Source organism: Protopterus annectens, chromosome 2.part0 (assembly GCF_019279795.1).
Source record: "Protopterus annectens isolate FY-2018-M chromosome 2.part0, PAN1.0, whole genome shotgun sequence".
In the NCBI taxonomy this organism is placed as follows: Eukaryota; Metazoa; Chordata; order Ceratodontiformes; family Protopteridae; genus Protopterus; species Protopterus annectens.
In genome coordinates this window covers 989,096,227-989,108,339 of record NC_056728.1, presented here as the reverse complement: position 1 = coordinate 989,108,339, position 12,113 = coordinate 989,096,227, and the positions used below count along the sequence as shown (strand labels likewise).

Genomic DNA, 12,113 nt, shown 5'->3' with positions numbered 1-12,113 from the left:
ATCTCCCATGTCTTACTATTTCATACCATTATTTATAGATTTCCTCTTTTATGTCCTTGCCCTGTATGAGATCTCTCCCTCGTCATATAGATCTTTTTCTTCTTTTGTATCATCATGTTTAGTACTGACCCCAAAAATACCACGTTCTTCTTCAGTTCTGCATCTTAACTTTGGGTATCCTCTTCCACAATTTTGGTTCTGTTATCTTCTAGAATTTTATTTCATGGTTTCCATCTTCCTACTCTGATTAAAATGATCTTGTCACTGATGTTGGTTGATTAATGTGCTTAGCTCCAGTAATTCTCACTGAAGTGTGTTAATTAGCCTGCTTTGCTCCCCTGTTTATCCCTTATGCTGGTTAATTAGCCTGTTTAGCTCCTGTGGTTATCACTGAAGCTGGTTAATTAGCCTGCTTAGCTCCTGTGATTATCACTGAAGGTGGTAGATTAAATTGCTTAGCTCCTATGGAGAGTGCTTCCCATGCTCCTATGTACTGTGTCTCTCTTGTGAGCATGAAGAGCAGCTCAAACCATCTTTTCTCAATCAGATAAAAGTAATGCTACCGCAAAACATTTTAGAAAGTAGCATACTATGCACTTTGGACAAAAATATGTCAAATTATAGAAACTTTAATAATATTAAAGTAGGCTTGTTATGCACAGATGCAATAAGCTTAAATAACAAAAGGAAATTTTAGAATCAGAAACTTAATGGTAAAAGAGTTGACAATGGAGTAGTAAAGGATATATGGGAAAAGGTTAAAGACTAAGGGCTTGATAATATCTCTCAACTTTTTTGCTCAAGAATTCTGGATAAATCAAAAATCTGGTGACAAAGGCTCAAAATCAGGGATCATTTTTAAATATTGCTTCAATTCAGTTTAAATGTTAATAGAATAGGTTTCCCATCAACATACATTTTCTAAGCAGTAAGAAATGTAAAACTGTGTTTTCTGGCATTATTGGCTAACTGTAATATACATGGTATGGGGAAAATGTGAGGCAAAATAAGGGACATTCTGCAAAATTCTGGACAGTAAGAGCAGAGCTTAATCCAACACTAGTCAACCTAGGCAGTTGCCTAAGGCCCACTGCCTGGTAGAGGCCCCTGCTGCAGTCCTGAGTGTGTCCTCCTTTGGATGAAATGTCTAGTAACTATGAACCTGTTATCAGTTTGCCATCCATTCCCTATTGCAACATTGCCAGCTTACCATTTTTTTAGTGCAACCTAGGAACTTTATTCTTCAAGGGCAGGAGGCACTGAATTTGTAGATGAAACTCATTAGTTACAGATCTCTTTAATATGGAATTGTTCAGATGACTTTAACTTCTGCATACTGACACTCCCTTTATGGTCAAAATTCTCTGTAATGGGCAGTTATGTCATTATTGCTTCATATGGTTTGTTTAATTGCTTACTAGAAAAATGTTTAAAACTACAAATGTAAAACGCACTCTAACAAGTGGTGTGCTGTACTATACAAGGAATATAATTTTAATACAATTAGGATGGTGAATCAAACAACACATATATGTATGCATGGCCCTAAAAATATGTGCAAGAAGCCTATGTTTTGAAAACAGCCCAAAGGTAAACTTAATCCACCACTGGCCAGATACATTTTCTTTGAATGTGAGTTTCAATGCCGTTTCAAGGGCAGAGCCTTTTGCTGTTAATGCTAAGCCTGTTTTCATTGTGAGACTGAATTGTTTTGTTTTCTTTAGCAAATGTCTGTGCTATAAAATTTTAAATAAAACTTCTAAATTAAATCCAAATATCTGTAATCGTTGTAGAAGTAAAGAAGAAAATAGTGTGTGCACTGACCGGCCTGATAGTGTTTATACTACTGGGAGAAAAAGCCAAGTAATGGGACACTGGAATAGCTGTGGGGGGCTGCTGCTGGGAGTGGGGGTTACTGTGTATTTGGGGGGGCCTGCTCCATTTCACCATGATCCAGCTTTGACTGAGAAGCATGATCTTGTTGCATTTGGTTAATGGGTATTTTCAAGTAAAAGAAACTGCAGTAGAGAAAAAGAAAGTCTCTCTGTTTACATGTCTGTACCTAAGTAGTGTAGCTAGGGTGGAACAAGAGGGGCAGCTGCCCAGGGTGCAAAGTGTTGAGGGGTCCCAGTCAGCCGATGCTGATATCTAATGCAATACTAGCTTTTAAAAACTGGTATTGTATTTGCAGTCAAACTTGAATGCTATAGCTCTTTGTGTGGGGTCTAAATTGAAGCAACTGCTTGCTACATTGTCGCAAACAGTTTGCTACAGTTTAAAAGTTAGAAAAAAGTCTTTTAACTAAAATCTGAGCAGCGTAACTCTCTGTACAGGCAGGGTATAAACTGTTGAAATTGTTCGTACTCTAATCTGCCATAATTAATAAGATTTTTTTTAACTAAAACTTGAGAGTTGTAGTGTTCTGTGCAGGCAGGGTATAAATTGTAGCAACTGTTTGCCACATTTGTAGCACACAGTTTGCTACAGTTTGTAAGAATAAATTCTTATTGATTTATTTATTTAATAAAAGGGAGGAGGGTCAGCGGCAGGGCACAGAAACGAGACTTGAATAGCTGACCAGGAAGGAGGCAGCATGCTGTGCATCTGGCTACCTGGTTAGTTTGGCAATAGGAACAGGGCATGACTCTGTCATAAGCTGATCAGTAGCTTGGCTGCTAAATACAGATACAGTAAAGTGTTTAAAGTGCTTTTTTGAAGAGCTGAGGGGATGGAGCGCTAGTTCATGGTACCTCACAGGGTGCTGCCCAAGCTACTCTTCTGCTGTACCTCTGTATAATAAAAAAAAGTAAAAACAAAAGAATAAAGCAAGACAGAAAGTGATTCAGACCTTTCCCAAGTGAGACATGAAAGTACACTGAAATATTTGTAGGCTATGGCTGCAAGAAGGTTGGATTTGAAAACAGTGTGTTACCATTTTAATTGTGGATCTAAATATCCCAAAGACAGAATAAACAAAGTTGTAACACACATCAGTCTACAGCAGGGAATGGGTTCCAATGTGTCTGGGCACCAGTGATGTTCAAGTGAGTGAAAACAAACCTTTAAAGTCTGAAGAGATGTGATCGTTAAAAAGTGAGATGAGAAGGATGAAAGGGAAATGGGAACTTGGCGGTGTGTCCTAGACTTAAAATAAAAACCCATGTTGTCATGTGGGCCCCATTTAGAGCCATGAAACATGGAATAGCTTGCAAACCCTCAATAGATAAACAGGTATGGTAGCCTTGGGCAGTAATCCATCGGAATAAATACATTTACTATTTCCTAGAGTACTAAGTGAAGTAAGAGCATGTTGTAGTATGGTTAAAGGGTTCTTCAGAATGACAGTAAAAGCTGTCCCAGTCACTGTTTAAGGATCCACTGTTGTATGGTCTAGAATTTCCACAGATCCTGTATTCGTCCACATATTCCTTGTCCTCTCCTCTTTTGTGTACCACTCTTTCTTCCTGTTCCATTATCCAAGTAGGTTTGGTTCTACCTAGCTCAAAAGGGTCCTTTATCAGCAACGGATAAGTTTTACAAATGTCATGCCTAGGTATCCCGCTACTATTATGAATGCTACCACAGGTATACTTACAGTCATCACTATTTATCAAAGGAGTAAAATAAAATAAAAATGGCAGGTCAACTAAATAGTGAGAAGACCTTTCTGTACTCTTACATTTCAATATTTGATACTTCACATGAAAATATAGTAACTTCTCTGAAAGCAAAAATATTTTTAACTGTTTATATCTCAGGGTTGCAGACTATAAATGAACATTAGCAGCAAGATGTAGCATTCTGAGAATATCAAGAAGTCCAAAGACAAAATAAATCACCAAAGCAGTTAAAGGACTTTAAAGCACCACTTCGCTCATTGTATACAATGTAATTGTTTCTATATTGGTAAAACCAATAAAAAACTAAAAGACAGAATAAGCAGTCACCTTTCATATATACGTAGAAATGTGTTAACTAATGCTTTAGCAAAGCATATATTTAGTGAAGGTACAGAATATAGATTCAAGTTCAGGATTTTACAAGTTATCTGTATGCATGAAAATGGGGAGATATATCATAAATAAAACACAACTGTGTGAATATAAATGGATACGTTTTTTTTTCGAGCAGACCATTTTCTTGGGCTGAATACAAGTGTTAGTATCAAATCTATTCTGATAGATAAACATATGATGTTATATAAATGCTTTAAGTAAGCTAGGATATGGAAGAACTAACCTAGTACTGCAGTGAATTTTTGTATGGGTGCTTTAAAGTATTTCAATGAGTTAATTGATTGTTTTAATTAATTGGCTGCATGTTTAAAAAGGTTCTCCGTGACCTTGAATTTTAAACACTGATGAAAAGTTTTCATTTGAAAGCTTTGTTATTTTATTAAACTTCTTTATTTGAGGGCATTGGACTTCTTTCTTTTACTTTTTGGAGCATATCAAGAAATAGAAAATGTTAAAACAAATATTTTCTAATCAACAAACTTTCCAAAAAAAAAATTAAAACTCTTGAAACTTGTCTTTCAAAGTCCTAAACAATATTTGACACACAAATGACAGAGTAAAAGTACAAATAAATAAATAACTTCAAAAATAGTGTTTGTCACAAAGGGCATACAAGATATGGTATATATTTGGAAGAGCCTGACATAATACCCAGTTAATTGAAAACAATATTTATGATCCCAGTTGCTGCTAAAGCTTTGAACATGACAGTGTATTTTAAGAATCAGAAGATCTCAAGGATGGTTTTATTAGGTAGAAATGTATGAGGAGCACACCCTCCCCTTCTCAAAAAAAAAAGTAAATAAATAAATTCTTCAGTTAAACACAGTGTTTTCTTTTTTCTGATAAAAAGGACTATTAAGGTTATTGTAGCCACTGAAATAACAGAAAAAGTTGCCATGTAACTTAAAATAATAGGTGAAGTAGATTATCCACACGGAATTTAATATATACACTTTGTGAATTAACATATGATACAATTTTAAACCAAATAATGCAGCACTATAGTTTAAGAATGCACACACATATCCAAGTAGATAAACACTCTCATGCACATAAATAAGCCAACAGTAATGCATACTGATTCTCAGAAATATATAATGCAAATAAAGATACAAACTGGAAACATTCCTTTGAAAAAAAATCAGCATTATCAGCAGAATAATTATATATTATCAACCTTACTCGTCATGTATGGGGGGGATTGACACAATAAAAAAAAATAAAACAAAATAGCAGGTTCATGGTTTGTTTTGTTTTTTTTAATACTACTTATATTTTTGGTTTGAACAGTTACACATATTTTCTGCTATTGTGTATTACAATCTGCTGAATTCTTTTTTTTTTGCGTAATAACTGCAGATTAACTAGGTATATATTTTACAATGACCATAAAATCCACTGGAAATGTAGTTTTCTTGTAATATAGGCAGTACTTTGCAAAATGTTTAAAATATACAAAATGTTAGACCTGATCTGACTTGAGAGACATATCTGAACTATATGTGATATGTTCCTGTAGCTCAGCATACCTTTTGTTTGATCATATCCAGAAGCCCTACAGAGTATCGGTCACAGTTCAAGTATGCTCTCACAGTATAAAAGGCCTTGTGAAACTGTCTTTCTATGTCAGTCAGCTCCTCAAACACCTTGTTGGCTGACCACAACAGAACCTGAAAGGAAAACAAAATGTTAAATAGAGAAATCATTAAAAATATTACTTTGCAATAGGTATGCCCCTAAAACATTTTTAACCTTTGCTGATACCGTTGACATTAGTTTTACTATCGCAAGCAGTCCTAGGAGCCTTATTTTAGAAATACATAGACTGCATGCAAAGGAAAGCTGCATCTATTCTGTCCGATAACCTTCATCCAGCTTCAGCTATGGTCTATACTTTTTCTGGAGATCACAAACTCAGAATACTTTCCTTAGAAATAGTTATGTTAGTGTTCTGACTCCTTAATGAGATTTCAGCAGATGTAGCTAAAATGCAGCAGCACAAATTACCCCTGCTTTAACATAACCTAGTAAAAAATATATATACATGTTTTTCTTTGTACATGCTTAAGAGTATGGAGAGTAGATAAGATTTGCAGTTCTCTAAAATGTTATTTGTAATATTAGTGATTATACTGGATGTACTTTAAAAGAGGCAATTAAAGTGTACAGTTGTTAGTTGTGTCCCACAGCCTTATTATCTTATTTCAGTTGTCCGTCTATCACCCTATTCCCCAGTAACACTAACATAACACATGGGCAGATAAGATTCTGTTTTTGGCTACGGAGTTTCAAAGCTATCAAAACATTATATTTTGTCACACAAGCAGTAATGATTAAGTCATACAATAGGTGCTGGTTTTATTTAACATTCTGACCAGTGGTGTCAGTTCAAACACAATTCCAGTTAAGACAATAGTAAATGAATGCTATGCTGTGCTAACATTTATGTTGTTCTCCTATGTATAGTCTTCATTAACAAAGGCACAGCATGTTGCTATTTCTTGTGGCACACATTTTGGACAAGTGCTGCAAGAACTAGTATTGTACAGAAGGCTAAGTGGAAATGAATGAATGAGTAGTAAATTAGTCTGCCCTTAGTTTGGCTCTGTGGCTCAAAGGGATGAAGCTTTGATTGTGACCCTGATGACATGTGCTTGATTAGCAGCATGGGTGCTGGTGGTGGTGGGCTGAGAAGATAAGAATGAGAGGCTGATGTCAGCTCACCTATCTTGAAGGAGAGAAGAATATTGGGCTTGACATTTGGTGACACTTAGTGGGAGCAGATGGGTGCTGCACCTCTGGGCATGAATCCATTGGGCACATGCTGCTTGTGATACACATATATTTCAAGCAGATAGCACCATAAGACATTCATGAGATGTACTGTGGTTATTGCTGCACCAGAAAAGGTTGGCCATTCCATTAGGACCTGTGGATGGACCACTCATTGCCACCTGATTTTTATATCCAAACAGAAAGATCTGCACAATGAATAAAACTTTTTTCCAAAATGGTTTAAAATGCTCAACTGAAAATAAAAAACTTTGCTCATACAGCCTTATCACTACTTGTCTAAAACAAACTTATGACTGTGTTCTTTGACAGGCTTAAAAAAGTCTCATTAAACTAGCTTGAGAACAAAACTGAATTTCATAATCAAGAAAAATAATTATTGACAAGGATATTATAACCTATACCTATGTATGTATGTGTGTGTATGTATGTATGTATGTATATGGATCAGGGATCCATACAGATCCCCATCAGCACTTTCTGCTGAAGCAGAAATCATCGAACATACTTAACCGAAAGTGCTGTTCACCGAAGCAGCACTTTCGGATAAGTATGCTCATTGTGCTGGTCACACTACGGTGAAGTTAAGGTAAATTTCCCTTATCCCCACTGTAGTGTGACCTCAGAGTGAGAATATAAAAGTAGGGTGGTGCAGGGGGGCCTGTTTTCTTTTTTTTTTCTAACACACTTTAATGAAAGAGTTTTTTCGGTGAAAGCACTTTCATTAAAGTGCGTTCGGTTATTTTGGATTCGTACTATTGAACTTTCATTCAAATAGTCCTAGATCAATATATATAAATATATATATATATATATATATATATATATATATATATATATATATATGTATATATAATATAGACCAGTCTGTCTCTTCCAACTTGAAACAACCAAAAATCCAACAGCACTGTAAAAATCACGAAATGGCTGGTAGCTAGAAGACAAGCACAACTCCAAAAACTCCAACAGCTTTATTGCAATGATAATTCCACACACGGAGCTGAAACTCTCCACACAATGAAATATGTACACGGTTGAGCGCTTTCATCTGCCAAACAGCAAATTTCATCAGAACCAAGAAACACTAAATACTTGCCCTTATATATCTATATGGGCGCCAAAGTTAATTGAATAATTATGCATAAAATCAAAACATTGTGCCTGCAACAAGTATCCTGGTGACTTGTCTAATAATTGTTAGTGTTGTAAACCTGTATTGCACTGTTTGCACTAATACATATTGATTTAATGTAATTTAATATAATTTAACAAAGTATAATATAATATAAAATAAAAAACTTGCATACATGCCAAAATATATGCATAAAATTAATAATGATAATAATGATGTTTCTAAACCTATTAAAAACTGTACAAAATTGCATATAACAAGTTAGTCATACTTGCATATAAAAATTGAAAGATTTTTTACTAATAATTAATGCAAAGTGTACATACTAGAACATTGATGCAGCTTGTAAAATCTAAGAATATTAATTGTAAAATCTAAAAATATTGGTTCAAATGTTGAAACTAATTGTTTCAAGTATTGAAACTAGTTGTTATAAAGTATGTGCACCATATAGGCGGGGTGCAACTGTGAACTATAAACAGCTAATGTTAACTATCCAAAATAAGAAAGGGTTTGATGTTAATGTGGTCATTAAGTCCAGGTTTTGTTGTTGCGTCACATAACATTTGCCATTTGCTTTCAAGAAGAGATAGATAACATTTCCAGTTGCCCCCTGTGGCTGATTGATCTATGAGGTCAATGATGCTGAATTTAAAGGAATGCTCACTACCTTTGTCCAAAATATGTCTGCTGAGAGCATTATTGGGATCTAGCTTCCTAATTCTGTATGTGTGTTCGTAGATCCTAGTCTTTAGTCTCCTCTCAGTTTTACCTATGTAATATGCATCACACCTCTCACACGTAGCCACATAAACTATTCTTGAAGTATTGCAATTGCCTCCCTTACTGTTCAAGATATTACAAGTGATGTTCTTCAATTTCACAACTCTTGCTTCATTGATGAATATACACTGCTTGCAAGACCCACATTTCCTGGTATATCTACTCCGTACCTCTTCTCCTTTTTTCGGCTTGGTCTTTTCCAACATCCTTTTGATGTTGAGTGAAGTTTTGTAAACAAAATTGGGTGCTTTGCCTACCGCTCCACACACATCTTCTGAAATGTTGAACAATTGCCAATGTTTCAAAAATATCTCTTTCAACATGTTGACATATGGACTGTATGTGAGAACACAAGTACATCCTGCTATTGCTCTCTTTTTCCCTCCTGGTGTAAAGGGCTTTCCTAATAAGGCTGGATATTTGTTGCCCCATTCGTTCCTGACAAAAGTCTGTATAGGTTTGATCAAACTGTCAGGGTAACCCCGATGAGTGAACATCTCATAAATGTTGTTTAACTCTCTTTCCATGGTCTCCCTCGTCGAGGACATCCGAGCAGCCCGTATACACTGGCCTTTGAAAATATTCTTGAAAATATAGGAAGGATGACAACTGTTGTAGTATAGATAGTCGTTCGAAAATGTTTCCTTCCTATATATTTTTGATTGAAATCCAGTGTCGGTGATATAAATGTACGTGTCCAAGTATGCAATGCCCTGAGTTTCCACTTTGTAGGTAAATTTCAAAAACTCAGTTGTGTTATTTAAATATTCAATAAATTCTGGAATCACTTCAACTGGCCCATTCCATAGGACAAACAAATCGTCCAAAAATCAAGTGTAGTACGATATATATTTGTATCCAGTTCTTTCTACAATTTTACCTACAAAGTGGAAACTCAGGGCATTGCATACTTGGACACGTACATTTATATCACCGACACTGGATTTCAATCAAAAATATATAGGAAGGAAACATTTTCGAACGACTATCTATACTACAACAGTTGTCATCCTTCCTATATTTTCAAGAATATTTTCAAAGGCCAGTGTATACGGGCTGCTCGGATGTCCTCGACGAGGGAGACCATGGAAAGAGAGTTAAACAACATTTATGAGATGTTCACTCATCGGGGTTACCCTGACAGTTTGATCAAACCTATACAGACTTTTGTCAGGAACGAATGGGGCAACAAATATCCAGCCTTATTAGGAAAGCCCTTTACACCAGGAGGGAAAAAGAGAGCAATAGCAGGATGTACTTGTGTTCTCACATACAGTCCATATGTCAACATGTTGAAAGAGATATTTTTGAAACATTGGCAATTGTTCAACATTTCAGAAGATGTGTGTGGAGCGGTAGGCAAAGCACCCAATTTTGTTTACAAAACTTCACTCAACATCAAAAGGATGTTGGAAAAGACCAAGCCGAAAAAGGAGAAGAGGTAATGGAGTAGACATACCAGGAAATGTGGGTCTTGCAAGCAGTGTATATTCATCAATGAAGCAAGAGTTGTGAAATTGAAGAACATCACTTGTAATATCTTGCACAGTAAGGGAGGCAATTGCAATACTTCAAGAATAGTTTATGTGGCTACGTGTGAGAGGTGTGATGCATATTACATAGGTAAAACTGAGAGGAGACTAAAGACTAGGATCTACGAACACACATACAGAATTAGGAAGCTAGATCCCAATAATGCTCTCAGCAGACATATTTTGGACAAAGGTAGTGAGCATTCCTTTAAATTCAGCATCATTGACCTCATAGATCAATCAGCCACAGGGGGCAACTGGAAATGTTATCTATCTCTTCTTGAAAGCAAATGGCAAATGTTATGTGACGCAACAACAAAACCTGGACTTAATGACCACATTAGCATCAAACCCTTTCTTATTTTGGATAGTTAACATTAGCTGTTTATAGTTCACAGTTGCACCCCGCCTATATGGTGCACATACTTTATAACAACTAGTTTCAATACTTGAAACAATTAGTTTCAACATTTGAACCAATATTTTTAGATTTTACAATTAATATTCTTAGATTTTACAAGCTGCATCAATGTTCTAGTATGTACACTTTGCATTAATTATTAGTAAAAAATCTTTCAATTTTTATATGCAAGTATGACTAACTTGTTATATGCAATTTTGTACAGTTTTTAATAGGTTTAGAAACATCATTATTATCATTATTAATTTTATGCATATATTTTGGCATGTATGCAAGTTTTTTATTTTATATTATATTATACTTTGTTAAATTATATTAAATTACATTAAATCAATATGTATTAGTGCAAACAGTGCAATACAGGTTTACAACACTAACAATTATTAGACAAGTCACCAGGATACTTGTTGCAGGCACAATGTTTTGATTTTATGCATAATTATTCAATAACTTTGGCGCCCATATAGATATATAAGGGCAAGTATTTAGTGTTTCTTGGTTCTGATGAAATTTGCTGTTTGGCAGATGAAAGCGCTCAACCGTGTACATATTTCATTGTGTGGAGAGTTTCAGCTCCGTGTGTGGAATTATCATTGCAATAAAGCTGTTGGAGTTTTTGGAGTTGTGCTTGTCTTCTAGCTACCAGCCATTTCGTGATTCTTCCAACTTGAAGTCAGACATGGTCATTCCTCCCTTACAGTTACAGTAGTTCACTTCTTTCTCAAGCTACCTAGGTCTGTCCTCATATTATAAACAAACATCAGCTGTGCAAAGGATTTTACCCAAATATTTTTGACAGATATATTAGCAAAGGAAAAGAAGCGAAAAGAAAAACACTTAAGGTGAATTTCCCACTTACCTGTCAATTGTGCTTAGTGCTTTACAAATCTGCTTTTTGTTTTTTTATAACTATGTTAAGGCAGGAGGCATCTCCATGGCTATTTGCTTGACACTTCCTTTCAAAACACTTCCATCTTGGTAGGTACATACCCTTTAGGGTGAGCCTGCTCCATTAAAATAGTGAAACAATGTACACTGCTTTACTGTCATACAATTATTAGCTTTGCCTCTTTTCTGAACAACTCATACATTTTTACCTATCCTTTTTGAGTTCACTGCTGGACACAAGCTTTGACACATTAATTCTTAAGACAGTAGGAGTTGTGTCCCACTTTGTTCCCCTCACACCCCAATTCTCAAGCTGTCCCCCAGGACACCCAATATGTTTTCTCTGATCTCCACCCACTGTCACATCCTCAAGACACTCCTCTTAAAAGACACCAACATAAAGCCTCATAACCCCCTTACCTCACTGCCCTTATGGTCAGTACTACAATATTATTGGAAATCTTAACTCCCACTTACAAGTTCCTGTACAAACACAACACATGTACAATCAGTAAAATGTTCCTCTTTCCACAATTTACCCTGTT

At 35.6% G+C, this 12,113-nt stretch overlaps 1 protein-coding gene across 1 annotated transcript in view; it reads right to left on the bottom strand.

Annotated features, from left to right (window-relative positions):
- LOC122792803 (rod cGMP-specific 3',5'-cyclic phosphodiesterase subunit beta-like) overlaps positions 1-12,113 on the bottom strand; it is an 897,069-nt gene that overhangs the window by 679,534 nt on the left and 205,422 nt on the right. Inside the window, exon 5 of the mRNA XM_044060372.1 lies at positions 5,549-5,689. Within this exon, the coding sequence (XP_043916307.1) occupies positions 5,549-5,689 (141 nt within the window). The remainder of the gene's footprint in view (positions 1-5,548; positions 5,690-12,113) is intronic.